This window comes from Phyllostomus discolor, chromosome 2 (assembly GCF_004126475.2).
Source record: "Phyllostomus discolor isolate MPI-MPIP mPhyDis1 chromosome 2, mPhyDis1.pri.v3, whole genome shotgun sequence".
NCBI lineage: Eukaryota > Metazoa > Chordata > Mammalia > Chiroptera > Phyllostomidae > Phyllostomus > Phyllostomus discolor.
The window spans coordinates 205,119,649-205,145,947 of NC_040904.2; the positions used below are offsets into that span (position 1 = coordinate 205,119,649).

The 26,299-nt window shown below is 38.7% G+C and overlaps 1 protein-coding gene across 8 annotated transcripts in view; it reads left to right on the plus strand.

Annotated features, from left to right (window-relative positions):
- RIC8B (RIC8 guanine nucleotide exchange factor B) overlaps positions 1-26,299 on the plus strand; it is a 101,414-nt gene that overhangs the window by 63,646 nt on the left and 11,469 nt on the right. For 3 of the 8 annotated variants that reach the window (XR_004901701.1, XM_028531763.2, XM_028531764.2), the window contains 2 exons: positions 10,062-10,206; positions 19,857-19,976. Coding sequence is in view for 6 of the 8 variants with exons in the window: in XM_028531763.2 (XP_028387564.1) it covers positions 10,062-10,206; positions 19,857-19,976 (265 nt within the window). In the remaining 2 variants the exon portion in view is untranslated. Of the gene's footprint in view, positions 1-10,061; positions 10,207-19,856; positions 19,977-23,155; positions 24,175-26,299 lie in introns of those variants that run through there. The other 5 variants (XM_028531765.2, XM_028531766.2, XM_036019524.1 and 2 more) reach the window with 4 other exon arrangements.

The window sequence follows — 26,299 nt, forward strand, 5'->3', positions numbered from 1 at the left end:
CTTAAGATTTATGCTCTTAGCACATTTCAAGTGTACAATACAGTGTTAATTATAGCCACCATGCTGTACATTAGATCCCCAGAACTTACTCATGTTATAACTGAAGGCTTGTACTCTTTGACCAGCCTCTCCCCACTTCTCATACCCCCTACCCCACCCCCTGGTAACCACCATTGTACTCTGATCCTGAGTTGTCTTTTTCTTTCTTTCTTTTTTTAAAGATTCCACATATAAGTGAGATTATACAGTATCTGGCTTGTTCACTTTGTGTAATATTCTCTAGGTTTATCCATGTTGTTGCAAACAACAGGATTTCTTTCTTTGTCAAGGCTGAATGACATTATGTGTGCATATGTGTATTTATTTATTTACCATATTTCCTTTATCCATTCATCTGTTGGTAGATACTCAGCTCATTTCCATATCTTGGCAATTGTAAATAATGCTGCAATGAACATGGGAATGCAGATATCTCTTGGGGATACTGATTTGATTTCCTTTGGAAATATACCCAATAGTTGGATTGCTAGATCATATGGTAATTCTGTTTTTACTTCTTTGAGGAACTTCCATAATAGCTGCACCAATTTATATTCCCACCAACAGTGTACAAGGAATCCCTTTTTGCCACATCCTTGATGACACTTGCCATCTCTTGTCTTTGGTAAAAGCCATCCTAACAGGTGTGAGGTTATCTCTTACTGGGGTTTTGGTATGCATTTCCCTGATGATTAGTGATGTTGAGCACCCTTTCATGTGCTATTGGCCATTTGTGTGTCTTCCTTGGAAAAAGTCCTACTCAGGTCCTTTACCCACTTATAATCAACTTACAGTTAACCCTTGAACAACATAGGGGTGTAGGGGTGCTGACCTCCTACCCCGTTGAAAACCCATATGCAACTTTGGCTCCCCAAAAACTTAACTACTAAGTTTACTGTTGATGGGAACATAAACAGTCAATTAACATGTATTTTGTTTATGTATTATATACTACATTCTTGTAATACAGTAAGTGTAAAAAAAGAAAATGTTAAGAAATTCATAAGGAAGAGAAAATATATTTACAGTACTGTACGTATTTATTGAAAAATATGCATGTACTGGGCCCATGTGCACAGTTCAAACCTGTGTTGTTCGAGGGTCAGCTGTATTCATATTTTTGCTATTGAGTTGTATCCATTGAATTGCTAGACTTCGTTTTTGACTGATTGATCCAGCCACTTCAGTTCCTGCTCTGAGGGTGTATTAGCAACATAATTTGACCAATGTCATAACTTTCATAGCAGCTATTATATGTTGAGGTGGCATGTGCTGAGTGTCCTATTCCATAACCCCATTTAATTCTCATAAGGACCGTCTGAGATAAATAGTATTCTGGTGTCATAAACGAGGCAGTCTGGTATTTGAGAGCCTTTCAGTAACTTCTCCAAGGTTACGTAGTTACTTAGGGCTGAAGCCCAGATTTGAGTCTTATCATTTCGATTCTGCCATATTTCCTCTCATAATAATTACCTTCAACTATTATCATAGACTAGGTACTTAACGTCTTCTCTTTTAAACAACTCAGTTCTTTCGTGACTTTGAAAAAAGACTTGACAGGTATAGTACCTAGCATATAACCTATGAATACTGGCTGAATTGAATTGGTTTTTCTTAGATCAGAAATTAGCTGTTTTTTTACAGTATAATTTTGTGTGTGTGTGTGTGTGTGTGTGTACACACAGATCTAAACCACCCACATATATATTCTATTCATTAAAAAAGGTTTATAAAAATAAACACCAAAATAGTATCCATTGTTTCCTCTGAGTAGTAGGATGACTGTAAGCTTTTTTTAGTTCTCTGTATTTTGTAATTTTTTTCTACAATGAGCATATATTTCTTGGATTACTTCTAAAAAAGTTATTAAATGGGGAAAATAAAGTTTATTTCCTCTATAATTATATATCTAAATAAATTACATATCTAAATATAGTCAAATTACTAATGACTTAGAGAATGTCAGCATATATAGTAGATGTATTTATGTCTACATATAAGAACCTAATGACTTAGTGAATGTCATAGCAAATAGAGTGTATGCATTTATGAAGGGGTTTGGTAATCGTTTTTCATTTGATGTGGTTAGCTTCGTTCCCCCTCCTGCCCTGTGTTTGTTTCACAGTCCTAACTTGGAGCCCAAAGGCAACCTATGCTAGCAAAATTGTATCTTTTTCATTTGACTTTTAACAATTCATATGTACAATTGAATATGTATAATTCATCTGCTTTTTCTTCCAATTTGATTTTAAGTTTAGTAGATTTTTTTCTTCCGAAATAAAAATTTACTAATTTAACAAATACTTCTTGAGCTAGAACCTGGGAATACAGAAGTATCTGTACAAGATAAAAAAAGTTCTCCGCCCTCATATTATTTACTTTCTTATCAAGGGTTATGACTCAAATGTGCACAAGTGCCAGGCTGGTAATAAAAGTAAATCAAATGGACTGGACATAAGATGATAAATGAAAACTGACACTAAGCTCATTGTAGGGGAGATAGTGGGTTGGGACTGGGGAACAGCTGATTATTACCATGAAGGAACATGTAGCCATTGTTACCAAATCTTATGTTATTTTCCAAGAGAAGCCAGAACTCTGAATTTTTATATAAAGTCTCTCAGTTTTAAATGCTATCAACTAATTTTAATTTTAAAACCTTCTGGCAAAAAAAAAAGTTTGTAGTCCTCAATGAACTTATAAAAGTTATCAAAATTTGGGTTGGGTTTGGAGGCAGACTGTATCAAAATGAAATAAATTTCTAGTGGCTGAACTTCCCTTTTATGGATATTCAGAGCTGTTTGAAAGTGAAGATACCATTTATTTTGTTGATGGTTTCCTTTACTGTACAAAAACTTTTTAGTTTGATGTAATCACTTTGATTATTTTTTCTTTTGTTTCCTTTGCCTGAGGAAATATATCAGATAAAATACTGCTACAAGCAATGTGCAAAATTTTACTGCCTATGTTTTCTTAGGGTTTTTATGGTTTTCAGTCTAACATTTAAGTCTTTAATTCATTTTGAGTTTATTCTTGTGTGTGGTGTAATAAGATGGTCTAGGTTCATTTTCCTGCACGTACCCAATTTTTCCAACACCATTTATTGAATAAACTTATCTTTGGCCCATTGTATGTGCTTGCTTCCTCTGTCAAATATTAATATTGACTATAAAGGTGCGGGTTTATTTGGGGGTACTCTCTTCTATCCATTAATCTCTGTGTCTCTTTTTATGCCAGTACCATGCTGTTTTGATTAGTACAGCCTTCTAGTGTAGTTTGGTATCAGGTGGCATGATTGCTCCAACTTTGTTCTTCTTTCTCAAGATTGCTATTGCTCTTCAGGGCCTTTTGTGGTTCCATATACATTTTTTAAATGTTTGCTCTAGTTCTGTGAAATACGTTATTGGTAACTTGATAGGAATTATGTTGAATCTATAGATTGCTTTGGGTAATGTGGACAAATGTGAGAAGATATTTGCCAGTATACCTCATAAGGGGTTAATATCCAAAGTTTATAAAGAACTTATAAAACTCAATACCAAATAAAATAAACAATACAATTTAAAAATGGACAAAGGACCTGAACAGACACTTCTCCAAAGAGGACATATAAATGGCCATTAGACATATGAAATGGTGTTCATTGTCACTAATCATCAGAAAAATACAGATTAATTTATTTTTATTGTATTTTCCCCATTACCATTTATTCCCTTAATACCCCATCCCCACCGCAATCACCATACTATTGTCCATGTCCATGAGTCCTTTTTGCTCAATCCCTCCACCCCCTAACCACCTCGCCCCAAGAACTCTCGGCCTGTTCTCTCTCTGAGTCTGTCTCTATTTTGCTTGTTAGTTCAGTTTGTTCATTAGATTCCACATAGAGTGAAATCATATGGTATTGGTCTTTCTCTGACTGGCTTATTCCACTTCGAGTAATGTTCTCCAGGTCCATCCATGCTGTCACAAAGGGTAAAATTTACTTCTTTTGTACAACCGAGTAGTATTCCTTGTGTAATTGTTCCATAATTGTTTTATCCATTCACCTAACTGATGGACACTTGGGCTGCTTCCAAATCTTGGTGATTGTAAATAACGCTGCAATGAACATAGGGGTGCTTATGTTCTTCTGAATTTGTGTTTCGGGCTTCTTCGGATAAATTCCCAGAAGTGGGAATTTAGAGAGAGAACAGGCTGACAGCTCTGGAGGTTGGGAGTAGGATTAGAGGGTGAAGGGATGGAGAAAAAGGGAAGAAGGACTCATGGACATGGACAGGGACAATAGTGTGGTGATTGTGGGTGGAGGAGGGTAAATAGTAATAGAAAAAATACAATTAATTTTTTAAAGAAAGAAAGTGAAGATACTGTGATCAAGGCTCAAAAGTCAGACCACTGAGTAGAGACGACAAGCAGCCATCAGACTGGGTTAGGAACACAGAGACTGGATTAAGAAGGAAAACTGAAGTGGGGTGAGGGACAGAGGACAGAGCTTTATGGAAGACTTGGCACAAAAGGAAGTATGCACACATGTTCCATACCCATCTGTGCCAGGCTGAACTATCTCCAACTGACGGTGGCCCACGAGTTAAGGTGTGCTCCTGCTACTAACTTGTTTTGTGGAGCCCTGACAAAACTAAACTTTAATTCACTGCTTTAATTGTGTACTTTCTAAAGTGAGCCTAAAGTTAGACCTTACATGGTTGAATAAAAATAATTTGTAAAACCCCCTGCCTTTGTGGGGTTCCCCCTCCCCTTTTAACACATTCATTACTTCCCACTGTGGGCATTTGGTGGGGGCTGAATTGCAGAGATAAATAAGGCCTATCCCTCAGCCCATACTCCCCCCGCCCACCTTTATAAACTTACGTTTGTCTCCTTTCTCTCTCACAGGAGTGTGTCTCTTCAGCTCAGAGCTGAACAGTCACCCTGTCCTATTGATCTCTTCCTGTCTTCTCAGAAGGCTTGTTCCATCAGGTGTTACCCTCTATACCTTTTTAACTCTCCCCAGTGTTTTTTCAACATAGATGCGTCTCCATGTCACTGTCCTGCACATTTTAGCATCTTGAAAGATTGACCTGCTTTTCTTTTTGGTTAAGGCCCACTCGGGCTTCAGCTTGCTGTCAGTCAGGCTTCCACTGCCATTCCCTCCTCCCCAGACTCCACTGAAAATGTTCTCAGGTCACAAGGTAACTAACAGATTACACAGTAGGTATTTTTTAGTCTTTCTCTTACTAAATCTCTCCTAGCAGTGGACACTGGGGACCACTCTGTTTCTGTGCCACCACACATTCCTGTATTTTCTTTGCCTGCCTCCCTGTCTTTTCTTTGTAGTCTTGTTTGCTAATGCCTAACTCTGTCCACCTTAATTGCCACACTGTTCTATAGAGTTCTTTTCTGGCCGCTGTTCTTACTTCACATTGCTCCCTGGGTGATCTTATTCTCTCCTTTGACTTCTGTTGTAGCCTTTTTTGGAGGATTCCCAAATGTAAATATGACTTAATAAACTAGTAAAGTATCATCTCTCTTTCTGGTGACGTTTTCTTCAGTTTGTCTTCCACATGACTAACAGAGGGATTGTTCTAAAAATACAAATATAATCTTATCATTCCCCCTGTAAAACTTTTCATGACTCCTTGTCACCTGCATGGTAAAATCCAAAATTTTCCTCCATGTCTATCTCTGTAGTGTATTCTTCATCATACTAAGTTCTTGATTCTTGCCGGGTTGTACTGCACCATTTCTTGGCACACCCTCCTGACTTAGCAGATGCTGTTCTTCTCCCATGGAGTACCTTTCCCCATCTTTGTTAGCGGGGAGAGCTTTATCCTTGAAGATCAGGTTTGGCATCATCTCTGTGAAGACATCTCTGATCATCCAACAGAGTTTATTATTCTCTTTATCATTTTTATGTATCTCTGTTTTTAATACTTTATGCATTTGCTATGTTGTAACTTTATCTGTTGAACTTTCGTTCTAGCCATCAGTTTTTTCAGGTTAGAGATCATGTCTTCTGCATCTTTGGATCCACAGTATTTAACAAAGTACCTTGCAGATAGCGGGTGCCCCGTGAGTGTTGAACAAAAGAGCAAAGATTTGTGCTCTTGATGAATTCGCTGTGGTGAATGCAGACAGGGTGGGCAAAAGTAGGCTTATAACTATGTGAAACAGAGTTTATTCTACTTTTATTATGTATTAATTACTATATCTTTCCATGCAAACAAACCTACTTTTGCCCATCCTGTACATTGTCTTGTGGATTTGTCCATATAAAGGAAGCATTTCAGTGTACTATGGTAAGCACTCTAAGAGAGGAGTGTGCCAGGCACTGTGGCAGCCTGGAAGAGGGAATGGTTGGGTAGTGGAACAGGTCAAAAAAGTCTTCACAGAAGAAGACAGAGAAATGAGAAGCAGCCTTCATACGTACTGAAAAAAGCCAGTTCAAGGTGTGAGGAACTCACAATGTGTAGGAGCAATTAGGGGATGAGTTTGGAAAATAAGGCAGAGGTCAGAAAGTGAAGAACACTTTAGGCTCTGTTTTAGAACTTGAGCTTCAGCCTTTAAGGGAGAAGTTAAAAGTTTTATCCAGGAAGGTGGTAATGCCACATTTTTGCTTTATAAAGATATCTCAGGCATTTGTGTGGAGGGACGTGATACTGGAAGTAGGAAGAGTAGATAGAGAAGCTAGTATAGGATTTCTAAAAGTTTCGGTATTTGGAAGGACAGGATTGTAAATCCTTTTCTGTGTAGCAGAGAAGGGGGAATGGTCTCTGGTAGAATACGGCTCTGCCATTTTTCCTTGGTTAAAGGGCAAAACCTCTTTTTCGTTTTCATGGTAGAGTGTGATAAAACCCGCATTGGTATAAGCACCAGTGCCATGACTGCCAGTGCCGTTCTGACTTTGCCCTGTGCTCCCGTTTGCCTTCCTCTGTTCGTGGTGCCCTCTAGCATCTCGATAAAATAGTGGCGAAATATTTCTTGCAGCTTTCTGACTGAATGCTATTTGTTTCATTTTTGCGGCAGTTTCACCTAACCGCATGGGTGGTTAAGTTACTATGACAAAAAATACACATATTTGTGTGTCTCTTCTTCTTTTAAGGACCACCAGAATCCCTTTTCTTTGCCTTAGCTGCTCACCTTATCCAAGTTCAGTCCATTTCCCTTTTTACTACTTTCCCCAGTATCAAATAGGATGTTATATGGTATATTTGACAATAAACGAAAAAGTAGCTAGAAACACTCCACCGAATACAGTTGACCCCTCCTCCGCATAGGGGTGAGGGGTGCCAGCCACTAGAACTTGAGTGCCCTTTGCATATGCAGATTCCCAACCAAGGACTTGAAAATACATAATGTCAGTCGGAGCTTCACAAGGAAAACGCTTCCCGCTTTGAGGATTTTGTAGTCCATTTGTCCTCCCACCCCAACCCCTGTTTTAAGGATTTCATGCTATAGCCTCATCTGCTTTGAAGAGAGGGTGTCTTAAATTGTCTCTGTAACTGACGCTGTCAGGGAGTTGGCACATACTGTTTGTTCTGCCAAATGAGCAGTGAACAGCATTTTCATAAAAGTGCTGGGGATTTTTTCTGCTAACTAGCTTCCAGGAGGATAGCCTGCATAAGATAGCAGGTTATTCAGTGCTCCGTTTACTTCTTTTTAACCTATTTTGAACTTTGATAAATTCTTAAACTTTTCATCTTTAGCCATTGCAGGTGGTTATTTACATTTTGTGTCTTTTTTTATTGTTATTTTGTTTTTAGGTACATTCAATTGAACCATTTATTTATATCATGTCAATTTAGACTTTCACAATTTCAGTGAGTACTTCTTTTCTGGACTACTGAACACCATTATTTGTTAAAAATAAGCCCTATCAAAAATGCTTAACAGTAAGATGGGGGTTCAGATCTATGAGCCTCTGTCCTCAGTGACTCTGTGCCATTAAGGTCATGTCTGACTCTATGAATATTAAGAATACCTGTATACATTAGATACTCACTTTCCCTAATAACCCATTAAGAACTCATTAATTTAACTAAACCTCATTTTGCAGAGGTGTTACCAGAAAGAAGACTGGGCCTGGAGCGGGTTGGCCTAGGGCCAGCTGGCAGTGTGGGTTCTTGACTTCACGCAGGGAAGATTTCACAGTGCGAGTCCAGGTGATTCTGAGAGTACATTAATTAAAGCTGGGGGCAGTGAAACAAGAAAGGGCCTGTGGTAGAAGAAGCAACAGGCAAGAGACTAGGTGGGGCCACTCTGACTCTCTAAAAACATCATAGGAAAGAAGTGGGCCAAGAAATTGTCCTAGCTTCTTACTGTCCTGCCTCAGAGGTGCCGAATACAAGAAAGCATCTCAGATTTAGCCAGAGGGCTTTCAAATTACACCACTGTGATCTCTCTTTAAATTCTAGTATGATTTTATTGAGTACCTACTGAGAATTATCACCAAAGGAACTACAATTACCAATAGGTTTTAAGGTAGCAAATGATAGAAACTTACAGTGTAAACTTCATCTAGTCATTTATATTGCTAATCCATGTTTCCTTTTGCACTAGCTTGCTATATTCTTTGAAAGCAGGATTTCCTTTTCCATTTCCTTGTCAAGGGAGGTACCCTGTAGCTCACGCATTTGAAAATTTAATGAATGACTAGTCATCCTCTCCACACCCTTCATGATTTCATATTCTTACCACATGTATCCCTTTCTTGACCCACCTATTGCCCTATCCTCTGCCCCTTTCTAGTTCCCAAGTCATTTCACTTGCCCTGCTCAGAATCTTCTCCAGCTTTATTTTGTCTGCTTTTAGGGAAGTGATTTGAATTGCAATAGTATTTCCGATGTAGATTTTACTGAGGCTTTATACATGGATACATAGTGTTGTGTTCTGTTTCCTACTGTTGTCTCTAGGTTGCCATTTTATTGAAAGCCTTAAGTAAACTTTGCCCATTTTTATCTTTTGACTATTTTAATGTGCACTTTGAAATTGTACCAAAAAGAGAAAGTGCTCCTAAATAAGGCTGCTAGAGATTGCTCAGTATCTTCCTTAAAGGTACCTAGGAATCATACATACAAAGAAAAATGCCTACAGTTCAAGGTTTCCTTGCAAAAGTTTTGTGCGTCTCCCTCCCTTAGAGACAGTCACTTTACACTGATGACAAACCAAGGTCATACATACAGAGGACCTGCACCAAGTGCTCAGTGGGGCATGTTTGTTTGTTTTTGTTTGCTTGTGTTGACTAAGATAAGTCAAAAATGATCAAAGATCATTTGACCTAATATTACCAGGGAAAAACTTTGTGCCAGATACTTTTTTAAACAATTTGCATGTATTGACCTATGAGGTAGATATTATTCCCATTCTCCAGATTAGAAAATTGAAGTACAGAGCTGCAAAATAATGTACCCAAGGTCAAGCAGCTAGTTGAAGGTTCGTTACTGAAAATCAGCCAGTCTACCTCCTGGGCCTGTGTTCTCAGTGGATTCCATGTGCTTTCATATATATTGTAGCTGACTTTTTTTTACAAAAGCAGTAACTTGGCCTATCCTATTTGCTAATATCCTTAAATTTGCTTATTTTCTTTCCTTCCAGTTCCTATAAAGGGTGTAAGAAAAATTTTATATGATAGGCGATATTGGTAAAATCACAATCTGACCCTCATTAACTCCAGTTTCTAATCAATATGTCTCTAAAACTGGGTCAAGAAAATAAGGTTTGCGAACAAAAACTTAAAACACCATCCTTACCAATGTCCTGGTGGTCACAGAGGCCCCACTCCTGCTACAAAGTATATTCAAATCAACTCCATTTTAATTTCAGAAACCTGAAAAAAGACCTTTGGTCCTCAGCACGCAGGAGAATTTGTAGGTAGTTCAGTATAACCACTACTACACTTCGAAAATTTTTCACTTTTAAGGTTTACTGTCTTGGCTTGCATCTCCAGCTCCCTATGGTGGTGCGTGGTCAGTGATGGTGGTGCACACCCAAGGATTCCTGTCTAAAAACCTATTCTGTTTTTGCAGTGGATAGCCTGCTGAAATACACTGGCTATGGGAACGCTGCAGGACTGTTGGCGGCCAGGGGCCTCTTGGCTGGAGGAAGAGGAGATAATTGGTACTCAGAGGACGAGGACACAGACACTGAAGAATACAAAAATGCAAAACCAAAGTATAGTATCAAGTTTCTTTTCACCTAACTCTGTCTGTGCCTTTGAGTTGGTTATTTGCCTTTCACTTCCTTTGTCTGTCATTTTCCAAGTGTTTCTTTTCTTTTGTGGATTTGGAAGCTTTCTCTTCAATAGTGTTTTTAGAGGCAGTTTCATAGTTCATGCCTTAGATAGTGACTTCAAGTGACTGAGGAAGGTTAATAATTGCAAGAAATGTTCCGCTGCATGACAAATTTCAACATGCTCATTACCCTGCCCCAAGTGTTAAGAGAGAGGGTGCTGCTATATACTGTATCTACCATCATATACTTAAAAAGTGTCATTGCTTCCATTTTGCTTTCATTCCCACAAGCTGAGATTTTAGAAGGTATAACCAAGACCAAGTATTTAAGTTGGTTATTTAATACTTCAATCTTTCTCAGAAAGCTAAATGTAGGTTCCATACATTTTGATCTTCCCTCTTGCATAAAAGCCTTTATGAGGCAATAAAGCAACAAAGCACATTACTAGCAAAAGGAAGGAGCTTTGGCTTCACAGTAAATTTTACTCAAACACTGAGGAAATCATCTTGAACAGATGCTGTAGTGCACATAATAGGCAAACCAGAGACTCTGTCGAGTCTTCCCTGCGTCAGTGCTGGCAAAGCAGACACTAATTCTTCTCTGTCACAAAGTAAACCACCTCTGCTTTCTTCTGTTCCTTCCCCATCGTTTCCATCTCCCTCTCAACGCCCATCCCAGGTAAATTTCTTAGTTTCGACTTAGAAGTAGTTTGAGCTCAGTTTTCTGGTTTCCATTACTGAATGTTAAAAGGGCACCTGCCTTTTGGCCTCAGTGATGTTGACATGCTATGTTTTCTACTAACAGTCTTCCAGAGTGTGGTGTGGGTCATGTAGTAGTTAGTCAAGGATAGAAAATCATTATCTGAAAAATTAGCCCCCCATCTTTCCTTTAGTGTAGACTGTGCCCTGTTGACATGAAACTAATGGGGTGGTCAGAAGGTGAAAGATCATTCCCTAATTAGACAGGAATTATTTTGCCTGTATTCTTGGTAAATCAGGTTTGAGTAAGTACTGTTACTTTTAGCATCCTCAGTGCTATCAGCCTTAGTGGGATCTTCTAGAGTATATCGTAGCGGGGAAAAGGTTTTGGGGTGAGGAGAAATGCTAGCAGTGACTCAAAGTAGTAAGTTCTTAAAACTGCCACCATTTAGATGTTATAAAGTGGGCATCTCTATCAAGTATTTGAAGCCAATATAGAGGAATTATACTTTAATCTTTCCCCAAATATATGTAATTTAATTATAAATAGTCTTGCTTGCTCTCATTTTTTCCATTTCATAAACTGTATTTCCATATCAGTTTAATATTTTATGTCTCTTCATTTGAAACATTAAAATATACCACTTGAGAAATCTCATATTAAATGAAGATAGAAAGTACATTAGACATTCTTTGTGCCCTAGGGATGTGGACAGTTATATTAGAGAACTCTTGTAAGCACTTGTGGATGGTCAGTATTGTTGCAACCTGATGTGTCCTGTTGCTTTTGTTCAGTAGATGGCTTCTGTGATGATTCCTAGCAAGTACCAGAATGCTACTATAACAAGAGCGAGCAGAGAAAATACAAGAACACAGGTTCTCTCCCGATGGTATGGGAAATAGAAATGCTAGATTTCAGGAAAGCACCATTTGTTTAAAAAAATCAAGGACCATGATGTTTGGTATTGTTATTATCTGGGAAGATTCTGTACTTGGGCCTTACATCCCTAGTCTTCGTTAGCCTTTGGACCTGGTCTGCACTGTTCATAGGAATGGTGTGTTAGTATGGTCAGAATAGTTACCATTGTGAAATCCTGTGTTTCTTACACATTGCTCATTACAGGTATACAGATGTGCTTTCCAGCTGCCTTTTTTCCCTTACACCTTCCCTACTTTCAGGTGAAACAGGATCGTGGGATGTTTGATTTGTTCATTTAAAATACTTATGTAGGGGTAGTGGTGAATAAAGCACTTTGCAAACAAGAGCTCAAAGAACTTTCCCCCTAAAAATTGTTGCAAAAAATGTTTTACCAGTCTAGTGAAGTTTATAAAATCAGTATCTGAAAGGATCGCTTACCCCCCTCCCTCTCCTTCACCAGTCAGTGTTCCTAGGATCAGGGTCTGCATTTCTTACGGTGCCTTTAGTCACAAGAGTTGTCAGTATTGGCAGAAGCAGAGAAGTTACTCTTCATCCTGTTGGCCCTGGTCCCACTGTAGACAGTGTAAGTGGGTTCTGATTAATGCACCAAGGTAACCTATAATCCTTTAGTGGAATCTGAAACCAAGATTGTATGGAGCTTACATTCAGGCTATGGGAGACAGTTAATATCACAACAGTCCTTTTTGTGTCAAAATAAATGTATTTAATGGACTGGAAATGGCTTTCTATAATTAGTATACCTAGACAGAATATACTCATAGAATCAAGTTACATGCCACACAGTTTTTTGCTGTTTGTCTAGCCATGTTTGTTATAAGTTTTCAGATAAACTTTGTTATTGTATCAAAGAGAAACCGAATTTTTAAATTCTAATTTTTATACCTGCTTCTTTTATGCCTCTGAGCATGGGGACCCCTGAACTGTTTATGTGGTATAACAGGCTGATATGGTTTTTACATCGTTCCAACTGTCAATTGAAAGATGTATACCTAAGGACATTTGGCTCATTTTAGACTAGTGGCTTTCAGGCTAGATACCTAGGAGCCTAGGAGTCCAAAGAGGTGTCTTTAAATAACTGCTACCCAGAGGGGCAGAAGAAGAGGACAGCCAGAGTGGGCCGAACTTGAAGATACCTCCTTTTACCCTTAATACCGCACAGTAGTTCCTAATGATACTCAGAAGCTTAAAACCACTATGCTAAGCAACTTGGGTATGACCTTCTTGACTATATTTCTCTCAGCAGTAGCTAGGACAGCAGCTGTATTGATAGTTGTTTTGGGGGTGTTTTTTTTTTAAATTTTTATTTACTGGTTAGAGAGAAACATCAATTTGTTGTTCCACTTATTTATGCATTCATTGGTTGCTTCTTGTATGTGCCCTGACTGGGGATCAAACCCACAGCCTTGGCGTTTCTTTAGCACATGACAGAAGACTTTTTTCTTTTATTTGTTAAGGTTGGTTGTGCTGCTCTAAGTCAGGTCCCGTTATAATTGTCTTCATATATCAGGGCTATACAAATGAAAGATCTTTGTTTTTAATATTTCTTGAAGTAAATGAGCCAGAAACTGGGACTTGAGGAGTTTTCCTTTGCCTAGTTTGGGCTGTGCTGATATATCTATATGTGATAGGACTTAACTAGCATTTTTAGGAACTGGAATTTATGTACTGTAAGCTGTCATAAAACAATCTAAATTCAGATCTCTAAAAGATCGAATTGAAAGTAAAGTCATTGCCACTTTTGCCATGTATGCAGGTTCCATAAGTTTACCAGCCTTTGTGATATTTGCAACCACAGCAGTTTTGCACTTTCAAAATTGAGTTTTCTGGGGTTTTTTTTGTATTACAGTTTTTAGGTGAATGGCCAGAAAGAAGCTAGGTGTGTTAGATAAGCTACAGTGTTGTTCCAGGTTCCGTTTGCTATATGTTTATAACCCTGTTTTCTATATCCTTTATAACCAAGGATATCTGTCTGACTCCAAAAGCCCAGCATAGGAACCACACAAAAAGTACTATAATTTAAATGTAAAAAGACGTGTTGGAGTTTTTTAATTGCCTAGATGCAGTATGGTATTTATCTATGTGTATGTAGTCAGTGTATGTATTTGTGTGGTTGGTACCTGACAGACACTCAACAAATGTTTGATAAACAAATGAAAGGGCGACCCCACACACCCTAGTCCTTGCACCACTGGTAGAATGCAAAAACTCAGGTTAAGATGTCTCATAATTTACCATCTTGTTCTCTGACATCCCTTCAAAATATCTTATATCGAATTTATCTACAGGAAACTGCACAAAAGTCTCATTGTTGCATGGCTCCTTTAGTTCACGAAGAGTGCACATGCAGCTCCGTGGTGACGATTTAACTGAATAAACTCACTGCTCGTCCTGAGCCTCCGGCTTACTTATTTCTTAGCAAGTGGCTCACTTATGCTAATAATAATAGCCGGTATTTATTGAGTGTCTGATGTGTGCCAGGTACTGGTATTATCCCATTTAATCTTCACAGCAACCCTTTGGGGTTGGGTTATCCCCATTTTACAGAAGAATCAGTGATGTCAAGGACTTGTGTAGGGCACATTAGTTCATGAGTGGTCAGGTGCCTGACTCCAGAACTGTTTTTTGTTGTTTTTTGAAGTAGACAAAGCAAGTTTTATTGTGCTATTCACTTTGCCTTCTTATTTTGGTGGGGGTTGGGGGGTGTTGGGGAGGTAAAATATAAAATTTACCATTTTAAGAGCCACATAGGTGAAATCACATACAACATTTGTCCTTTTGTGACTGATGTCACTTAGTCTCTTTAAGATTCATACATATTGTAACATGTGTCAAAATTTCCATCCTTCTTAAGGCTGAATGGCATTCTGTTGTATCTACCACGTTTTGTTTATCCACTTTTCTGTCAGTAGACACTGGGGTTGTTGCCACCGTTTGGCTTTTGTGAATGATGCTGCTGTGAACTTGGGTGGACACATCTCTGTGCGAGTCCCTGCTCTCACTTCTCTTGGATATGTACCCAGAAGCAGAGTTGCTGGATCATACGGTACTTCCGTGGTATTTTCTGAGGAACCACTATACCATTGACATATCTTACTCTCTCACCTCCTTCAAGTCTACTTAGATATCATCATCTTAATGAAGGCTGTTCTGTGCGCTTATTAAAAATTGCAACACTCCTACTGTAACCCCTCCGCCTCACACTTCCTAACATTGCTCTTTTTTCCCATAGCACTCTTAACATACTATACAACTTATTTATTAAGTCTCTTTTCTCCACTGGAAGATAAGCTCCCGGAGAGAAGAGATTTTTTTTGTCTGTTTTGTTCATTGAGATGTCCCAGAATAGTGCCTGACACACAGTAGGCACTCAGTAAATTTTGTTGAATAAATAAATCGTTGTTGAATAAATTGTTTAAGTCAGCCTCTCTCAGCACTGGGACACAAAATTATGTACCCCACCCTCATCAAGCTCCACTTGTAGTTAGGGAGTAGGAGCCAGGGAATAGAACTCAAGAAAATCAGGATGTGGTAGAGTTCCACTCTTGTTCTTTTGTCCTTTTGTGGGGGACAAATATTGTGGAGTTTTTCCTGGAAAGACATTTCTAGCTTCATTTGCAAATAATGTCTCCTTTCCTACCCCACCTGTCTCCTTCTTTGCTAACCTGGGCTCACAAATGCATTTTCCTAAAATCCCTGATTCCTTTCCTATAGGTTACAAATTGTCAGCCCACAGGTTAGATTAAGCCCACAAGTAGGTTCTGCTTGACTTCACCCCAGTTGCATTGGTTATCTGGGTTTTATTTTTTTATTTTACATAGTACTGCTTAAAATAATTACTTGCCAGCATTTAGAATTCAGATACTTCATATGAAAATTCAGATTTTCAGCTCCCTTTGAAACATTCTCACGTGGCAACCGACTGATGGAGTTGAGTGGGTGTGGTCCACTTCACACCAGGCATAAAGCTCCCTTTTTGTTCATCGTGCCTGCCTAGCACTGTAGGGATTGGACTTGATCCCTTTCCTCAGCCAGATGCTTTGAGTGAAATTTAATCCACACATATTAGAGATTAAAGTTACTAATCTACATAGTATAGATTAAAGTTACCTTTCATATACCTCAGGGAATTTCTAATGGCTTCTTTCTTAAGTGTTCTAGTGCTGTTGATGGCCAAATGTAACAATTTGAAGAAAGAGCAAAAGTCTTGACATGTATTTCAGCTTTTACACATATATCCCTTTGCTCATACCTTTTTGGTGTGTCTTTTTTGTCTCCAGGCCCATAGCTGCTGTCAGTTGATATAATGGCCTTATGTAATACAAAATTCTCAGTGAAATACTATACATAGGAGCTGAGATACTTCTTGTCACCTAACTGGAAGACAAACATAATTGTGGGATTAGAGCGCTGGGAAGAGGAGGAAAGGGAGCAGAAACAAGACGTGAAAAATCATGATAAATGTAAAATTACTCAATAAAATATCCATCGCAGTAATGTACTTAAAGCATCTTAAGACTCAATGTCTTAGAGCAAAATAAAACTAACCCCTGAATTTCGTAGGGTTAAGATCCTGAAACCTGTCACGTTAAATCTCATCTATACCGTTTGAGGTTATGAAGGCGGCAAGTGTTTGTTCAGCAGAAACTAACCTGTTTTTGTGGAAACTCATGTTATTGTTGTGGTGACTGTGATTTTCCTTCTCCGGGTAAGGAGACTGCATGCGACTGGTTTAAAGTCAGGGTCGGGAGAGGGGACGGTGTCCTGGTCTGCCTCCTGTCCCCCCCCATCCGAACTTTTCCCTTAGGAGAGTGGCACAGCTCACTGCCCCAACTCGTGCTTTCTGTGGTATTGTGTACGTTGTTCTGAGTACAGGCACTCGGGTGATGTTTATTTCTGTTTACTGATTTTAGAAAGAGAGAAACATCAATTGGTTGTTTCACTTATTATGCATTCATTGGTTGCTTCTTGTATGTGCCCTGACCAGGGATCAAACCTTAGGTTCTAACCAACTGAGCTTCCCAGGGCCAGGAGCGGGGCTGCAGGTGCTGGGGGGGTTGTTCAATGAAAAGATGAGACCTGAACCCCTGGGGTAACTTTGGAAGACTGGAATGTTTTACTCCATGGGTAAAGGACAGTAAGTTCTTATTCCACAAGAATGGATTTCTGGCTACTGCTTTTATGTGCAATGAGGAAAGGATTTTGTGACTTTAGTACCTAATTTCAGAGTAAGCTGTTAAATTATTTTAGCAGCAGAGAACTTGAGGTCAGCTTATGGAAAATAGACATCTGTTCTATTAAACCCGTAAAAGAACCAAGAAAAGAATCGCATGTGCCCTGATCCAGGAGTACTTGTCCTGACTTTTGTGTGCTGTGGCAGTCACAATACCAGAGTTTACTAGTGTGTTCTCTGGACACATTTCCACCCCAAGGCACGTGATGGCTCGCGCTCATGCCATCATCTGCTGAAGCAGTCTGGGCGTCTGGTTTTTTAGCTCACCCCTCCATAGACCTTTAGGGGAGAAGCCTTCATGCAGAGACAAACGAGGATGTGTAGTTACTACATCCACTACCTCCCCTTATCTTCTAAGGCCTGATTTCCTTTGTCTGCTTAGGAAGTGGTTGTGTGCTTATAATTACTTTTACTTATTCATTTACTTATAAGACTAGTTGTTTTTCTAATTTAACAGGTGGCAGTAGAGAAGACAGTGAAAACATGTCTTGTTGTTACATGCCTAAGTAAATAATAGATGGTTGGTGGAATGACATTTTTAGTGTGGCATCTGGATACATCTGAAAAACTCTGTAGGTCTCAGAAGCCTTGTCTGGGTCCTCTTTGTTCTTGACTTTTGGGAAATAAGATGACCCCAACCAGTGTTTTTGTTAATGGCCACTAGCTAGAGGCCTTTTTCCATTCTTTTATGAGCACCTGAAAAAAAGGAAAGGAAATAGGAGAACACAATGAGTGCCTACCTTAGGCCCACTGGTTCTTAACTTGTGTATCTGAATTACCTGAAGAACTTAAAAAAAACAAACAAACACAGATTTAGTTGGTCTCAGGTAAGATGCCTTTTCGTTCAAGTTTCCCACATGATTCTAATGAACAGCCAAGGCTAAGAATTACTGGTGAGCCTGTGGTTTTCAGGTGTTTCCCCTGAGTTCCAGAGTTACTCGAAGTGTCTTAGGGGCTGCCTTAAGAGTGCAGATAAGCCCTGACCTGCTCAGTTGGTTGGGCTCTGTCCCCAGAGCAGGGGGTCACAGGTGAGATTCCTGGTTGGGACCCCTGCCTGGGTTGCAGGTTTCGTTCTGGGTTGGGGTGTGTACAAAAGGCAACTGATAGATGTTTCTCCCATCGATGTTTCTTCCCCTCTCTTTCTCCCTTTCCCTCTATCTAAAAATAAATCTTTTTAAAAAAAAAAAGAGGAGTGCAGATAAATAAAGTAGGCTCTTGGCCATTTCTGTCTCTCCTGCCTACACCGTTCCAACCGTTGTTGCCTATTTTATATATCAGGCCTGTACACAGGATTTCATTTGTTAAATAAGAAGGGGAGGGTGGATTCCACAGCTTTGAAGAAAGCAAGTTTTTAACCATGGCTCTACACATAGGTCTTACGCAAGAGTGGCAAAACAGATATTTTAGATCTGGTTTTTGAGGATGGTGAGCACTGAGTCCTTTCACAAGAATTTGTATGTCACGTAGCCTCTGAAGAATGCAGCAAAAGAAAAGGAAATCTTTTAATAACGGATAATAGTACCTAGTGACCTAGCCCTTACTCCAAATGAGAAAAGCCCTGGTCAGTAAAGAAAATTAGCTTGCCCAAGTAAAAGTCTAAAGCTCACCACCAAAGTCCTAATTATCACAATGTCTTTGTATTGGCCCACATGATCTTTTCCATTTAGACTAGCATTCTAGTCTCCAGTTTACTCCAGTCCCAACACTCCACATTGGTTTTACTCGACCAGCCCCATTCGCTCATTTGTTTGTTTATCCTGAAGGCCTGTCCCCTGAAAGCATTTGTTTTTGTAGACCCTACAAAGCAATTTGTTAGCAATTTGCTGTTTGAAGGAATATTTTATTTGATCATTAAAAACAACCTATTTGTCCTTGTCAGGTACAAAATGCTATAATTACATATCCATTTCTCCAGAAACATGCTTAATGTCTAGACATTTAGCAGTCATTGGAAGAACTATCTTTTACTTTACTTTCTAAAAGAAAAATAATGTGACTTTTATATAAGAGGGTAGCTTATTTGGTGTTAGAGCTTTGTACAAAGTTTATGGAACATATTCATTTTAAGTACTTTATTAAATCTATTTCCAGAAAGCCGTGTGTATATACCTGCCTGTCTCTTGGTAGGTAAAAAAAGGATTACATTCCTTTTTTATGTAGGTCAGATCAAATCTAATTAAAATTGTTCTTCTGCTTTATCTTTTATTATTTAAACACTCATTGCCTTCTGTGGTCTCACTAATGGACTAATTTCCTGAGATTATAAATTGGCATGCTTTCATTTTCAGATTCCAACCTCTCTGTCATCATTTTTCCAATTTTTTTGATATATTTGTTTTATGCTGTATTACAAAACAAATTTCTCCTTCTGAAATCATTTGCCCCCTTTTAATTAATGAATAAACTGTGCATCCAAGGATATTTACCCTATGGCACCAAAGTTCATATTTTTAAGAAGCGGGTCTGCCTATTTTTTTAAAGTTGGCAAGTTGCTTTTACTTTTTCAAAAACAATAGTTAATGCCCATTTCCCAAAGCAAATTACTAGGAAAGTAAATTTTTAAAAAAAAATTCCTATAGCAGTTCTATACCATAAAATTGCTATGAGTGCCAATTTTTTGGCAATTATACTCTTTCTTATTGTAACTTACAACTTGGACCAGAAAAGTATAGAAAGAGCATAATTTTAAAACATACAGCATAACTTTTTTTTCTTTTTGTAGCATTAATCTTATCACTGGTCATTTAGAGGAACCAATGCCAAACCTTATAGATGAAATGACAGAAGAACAAAAAGAATATGAAGCCATGAAACTTGTCAACATGCTTGATAAACTTTCCAGGTATTGTATTCCCCTCCATTTTTTGCTTGGTTTCTAAAAATGTTCTATTTCTTTGTCTCTCTCACTGAGAGTTACCCTAGAACAGCACCTCTGGAAACCCATGCTGATTGGAACAGGGTGGCCCAGGCAGCAGCAGTTAGGTCTTTTGGCTACTGTGGTTTCCTACATGTGCCGCCTCTGGATGTGCATTCCTAAACGCCCCGCCTCTCGACGCTGGGACCGCAGCTACTCCATCACTATGACATTTAACCAACTAACCTCCCTGTCTTCAAAATGATGCTATGAGTTAGGTTCAGTGATTTTGCTGCTTCTTGTATTTTTTGTTTTAGTCTGTTTTGGTTTTTGTTTCAAATCATGATGCTGTTTTTCTTTTTTTGATGTGCACATTTGCAATTCTGTCTTTTTGGGTTGCTGCTAAAACCAAGAATTCTAAATTGTCATGCACCCACCAGGAAAAGTGAAACGTCATAGCTCAAATGAAAGCTTTTCTGAAAGCATGTGCTTGTATTAATTAGGGGTTCTAAAAACAATCTCCCCTTCTTGCTTCACATCTCCTTCCCCTCCAAAAATAATTCTAAAAATAATTAAATATATACTAATCAGTAACTAGTCATCTTGGAGGAGTTATTAGAAAATATTAATTCCTTTCACACTTGTCTGAATTGCTCTATTTTCCAGTCTTACATTGAGTCACTGTCTCCTTTAAGCTATCTTGAGTGAGTGCTTCTGTGTGTTGGTGGCAGCTGTCACTTAAAGGTGAATTTCTTCTGTTCATCTCCTTTTTCACAACTATGTAAAGGCTAGTGCCCCCTCAGTCAAGAGAAGTAGCAGCTGGAATAGGAAAGCCAACAGTTAAAGGGAAAGGTGTAATAAAGAATCAAGCAGAGGCTAAGAGCATAGCAGGAGGCTTGGAGCAGAAGTGTTTGAAAATGTGGGGAGTGTGACAGGTATGCATGGGTATCCAGACCTCTGCAGAGTCTGAGCTTCTTTCAGATGGTGCTGGTAATGTGGTGGCAGTTACTTAGAAGTAAGTAGTTTCATCATCTACAAAGCTAGTAGGACTAGAGCCTGGTGACTTCCAGTTAGTCTCTTTAAACTTTCATCCTTTCCCAAGGTTAGAATTTATAGCCGACCTACAATGCTCACAGTCTTCAAAAGACATTGTCGTCTGTTTGTAGATGACATTCTTCATACTTTTGATAAAACAGACATGTTCCTGCCCTGAATGGATTCATGAAGATAAGATACTGATATGACAGACCTATAGGAGGCAGAATAACAAGTTTGGAATGAATATATGTAAAAGTGGGACTTGTGTTGGCTGTTTCCAGAAGGACCTGATGATGAAACACAGTGGAGAACCAACAGAGTCCCTCTGGCAGGAGAAAGAAGTGTTAGCGGGACCTGAGTGGAGCGTATTACTGTGTTAGGACAGTAAACCAATTAATCACATAAACATCATTTTCATAAATTATTTCAATAATACAAGTTCTTAAAAGATAACACAAATGCTAGTCCACTGGCCCATGTATCTGTGACTACACCCCAGGCTAGGAAAGGAGGAGGTGGGGGTAGAACTACCTAAGGTAACGCAGTGTAACTTAGATACTGGACTTACTGAAAGAGACAAGACCATGTCCTAAGGCATGCCTGTAACTGAAACAGAAAACAGTGCCAGGTCCTTCTCCTTGTAATCCCAGGGAAGTGCACACATTCTAGAAGCTGTCAACAAAAAGACACAAATGTCAAGTCTGAAATACCAAGCTTCTAAGCTTCCACTTTTAATTTAAACTATGCCCCAAAGGAAATACGTACTCATCCAGAAACACCCAGCAGAGAGATAGATGCCCGACTCGATGTGAGGGTGACACTGATTTTTACACTTATAAAACAGAGCAGGTATGTCTTGTGCTGGCTTTGATAGTACCCATTTCACTATTAAAATTGAAGCTAAAGGCAACTTTAGGAATAGTCCCAAGTCACAGACTTTTTGCATGTGGTGGGTTTTTTACATTGTTTGCCTTTATGTTCTTTCTAACATTTGCTCTCACTAATAACAGTCATTGACAGAACCGTGTGGAGATCAGCAGTTGGCATTCCAGCGCAGGAATGCAAAGAATGAAGCCATTCTTTGTGTATCTTAAATGTTTGTCTTAAGTTTCTCCTCTCTCTTCACTGTTGTTGGTTGTTTTGTTTTTGTTTTCTGAGGTAAACAAGAAGCCATAAAGCCAAAGTATGCATGCAGTTGCATGTAGTACAATTCAGGGAACATTTATTAAGCAGCTATTCTGTGCAAGCTACTGCGCTAGGAGGATAAGAGAGACTGGTGAACCTGACAGTCTCCGCCTTTGGAAAACTCACAGTCTTGTGAAGGAAATGACTGTAATCTAGTCTAGAATACAAAGTAGAAGAAAATAACGATACAGTAAGAACTGTGTTGAACTATAAGCACCCAGGAAAAGGAGCAGTTCATTCTGTCTGAATGAAATCAGGGACTTTTTCATAGGGATGGTAGCACGTGTGCTGATCCGTGAAATGTAAGAGGTGTTTAATAGACAAATGGAGAAATGACCATTCATTGCAGGTGGAGGGAAACTTACTCTTGTTATAAGATAAATCCTTGGTATTCACATACTACATCTTTCTTCCAAAGAGCTCAAGTTATCTTATCATTATTTGATTAATATATTATCAGATTTATCATTGGGGGAAGCCAGGCCCAAAGAATTACCCCAAACATTTCCAAACTAATGTCTGGTGATAGTCCATTTCCTTTAACAGTTTACAGAACACTCCACATACATTCTTTTTTTCTAAGCCTCATAGTGAATTGAGACTAGGAACCTCATTTTCCAGAACTCAAGACTTTTTGCTCTGTCCACTGTGCTATACTGTGTGTGTCTGTTAGAGTCAATGTTTGCCAGAACACTTCCTACTCATCCTCTTCAGCATTGTGCTGCTGGTTAGTTCCCTCGACTATCATTCTAAGGATGTTCTGCATCCTCCCAAGTCTTTATTGCTCTAAAAGTGTACTGTAGCTCTGTGTGATTAACTTTCTTTCTAAAAAATGAAATCATTCTCTCCTGGGCCTGAACTGAAAGGCATGTGAGTAAAGGATAGGGTTGGAGGTGACGTGGCCAATGAATGGACACTAGACACTTCCTTTTTTCCATCCATAGGAGAGCAGATGGGAAGGACCTGCACCAGGATGGTGGTTAGCAACAGTGGCCCGTGCCAAAGCTCTTACCAAAGTGATGACTAAGGTTGGTCATGCCAAATGCTGTTACTGAGCCTGGTGTAGGGGATAGGTGATACTCACTACCCAAACCTTAAAACCACCAATGCAAAAATTAAAATTACATTTCCATTTTGCCTCTGTGGTGGACACAGCCACTGCCTCAAGGAGCTCACCATCTTAGCAGCTTTAGCTCACCTAGATTTCCAAGGACACGGAGAGATTAGTGCTCAGACATTTTCTTCCCATCAAATACCAACTGACTTAGTAGTATTCCAGGTGGTGTGTTTGTTGGCTTGTTTATTTGTTTATTTGTAAGTATAAGGGTTGTATTTGTGACAGATGTAGGTGAGAGGATTGGCAATGGACCTGGAGGTCTTAAGACTTTGAGAATAATCTGAGCCCTGTTAATCCCATCGTGTCTAGCTAGTACAGTGCCTTGTATCCCGTGGTTTCCCCACTGTGGGAGGAAGTAACACAGCTGCTCCCCCAGTCTGTAGGCAGGTTTCCTGCTCTGTGAAATAGCCTGAGTGGTTTAAGACTTTAAAGTAGACTTTTGGTGGTTCCATTTTGGGGCAAATGTCATGAAATGCAGGGCTAGAAAAGGATTCCATAAAGGTTCTTTGGCCCATGATTGGCTAATTTACATATCAGGGAACATAATTCCTTTAATATAGAAAGATAATTATAATATTTATCAAACATAAGCATTAAGGCCTGAGCCATGAGATTATAGAAAGCTTCATTTAACATTTTTAATGTGAGAGCAGAGGTGGAGAAGGGGGTGAAATTTGCCTTCCTCTCCACCTCCTCTTTCTTTCTCTGAATTGAAAAAAAAACATATAAGCCCCTGCCATTTAAGCGGGAGATTAGAATGGGGACTGTGTGTGGTTAAGCAAGTCCAGTGTGGCTAATACAATTGCATTCACCTTAGCTACAGCACACAGCTCATATATAATAATGCAACCTCCTCCAGAAGAGAGGAGAGAGAACTGATTGGCTTAAGTTTAAACTAACCAAGGAAAATAATGTTTCAAGTTTGTTCTGACTTTTCTAAACCCATTTAGTTCCTTAGTTGGAGCCAGGACTGATTAATCTTATACCCTACTCTTTCCCCATCATTGTTTAATAAGGTACATTACCTTTTTGCTTATATATTCCATGAAAATACTTTAAAATTTACATTTATATAAATAAGTAATAATTTTCCCATTTCTCTTATCTACTCCTTATCCAATTAATTAATTAATTAATTGTCATTGTGTGGTATTGGGGACATGGCTTCCTTAATTAATGCAGGTAGTTAATGCTCAAATATGGAATAGTTCTTTTTAATCCAAAGATTATTTTTAAACTTACTAAAGCTGGGACAGTTTATTTATGACTAAAAACTAATAAATATGTCATTTTTTCCTTAAAATATGTTACTTTACTTTGTTGACAAAAATAACAACTGTGATTGCACCCATCTTTTTGCTGTTAGTCAAAAAAATGCTTTTCAGGTACATTTCAGGTGTGTGGTCCCATTTTTAAAGTATGGTGATATCTGTTGTAGGAACGAAAGTATAAAGATCTCACTTAGTTATATCAGAAAATCCTCTAGATCTCCTCTGTCCAATAATGCGACCACCAGCCACATAGAACCGTTGAGCACTTGAAATGTGGTCAGTCTGCACTGGGATGTCCCATAGGTGTTAAATGCTCAGACTTCCAAAGACTCAGTATAAAAAGAGAATGTAAAATATCCCAGTTGTTTAGTACAGATTTTACATTGAAATAATATTTTTGATATACTGAGTCAAACCCAATAATTAAACGTATATCTTTTCTTACTTTTCCAGTGTGGCTACTAGAACATTTAAGATTACATATCTGGCTTATATTTTGTAGCTTCCTCTGTATTTCCATTAGACAGCACTGTTCCACATCACTAACATACACTGTAAGGTTGCTTGGAAGTTCAGTTAAAGGAACTTGGATCCAGGTAAATCTTCACAGTGGCAGGGGAGAATTAATTTGCAAAACTTGATATTATTGTATGTTGTTGGATATCGAGGGCCCTTCCTTTGGCTAGACAACCCTTAAGGAGGGTGTCGTGCTGCCTTTGTATTGCCTGTTGGTAGTCATTGCTCTTTAACTCTGTAGTAGGAATGACTGCTTTGAGCTCTTGGTTTAAGCACTAGCTGAAATGGCTTCTGCTAGAGAACTACCAAATAAGAAGAACCCACTGGCTATTTGCTCTGTTCGTTACCCTCCTCATTTAACTTTTAAGGTTTTCTGCTTGGAGAGAGCATATAAGAATTTCTAGCTCTACTGCTCCATTTAGCAGTGTCAGTTGGCATGCTACCTCTTATTACTATTTATTTTGCTAATTTGGACAATAGGATAGAAAAGTTCTATGAAAAAAATTACCAAGAAGTAATAAAGAACCACTTCTACTTAAGGAAAAAACTGAAATGTATTTTTCTAGCACTATCCTTAACCTCTTTCTCTGCATTTGAACTATGCTGTTTAATGTGAGGCAGGTAGCAAATTTTTAGAAGCTTTGCATGTGTTCTTCTAACAGAATTGAGAACAATAATACAAGACTAATATTTATATAGTGCTTTAAATTTTTTTAAAAGTGCTTCCATATATATCATCCCTGTTGACAATTAAAACAGCCCTGTGGGTTAGACAGGGAAAGTGGTTTTGTTCTGAAGAGGAAGCGGGACCGGTGATCACACGGCCGACCCGGACCCGGCGTCTGGCTAACGGCACAGCCAGGTCTCAGTTCAGTCTTCAGACTCCAGGTCACGTGTTTTGAAAAGTATCAACACCGCCCCCAAAATTTTCAGTCTGATTATTTTAAATAAGAAATTCTAAATGTTAAACAAGTGCAAAGCATAAAGACAGACAGGAACCATATATACCTGAGAAGAGAATTACAGTTTGGAGAACATTTTTTCTGCTCATCATTCCATAGTTGACTTGAGCTCTTTTCAAATATCAGGTCAGGAGCTAAATAAATAGCCTATATTTTTAACAATAACAACAACAAAAACAGCTTTATATAAAAGAAACCAGTAAAATTGCTATTGTTCTATGT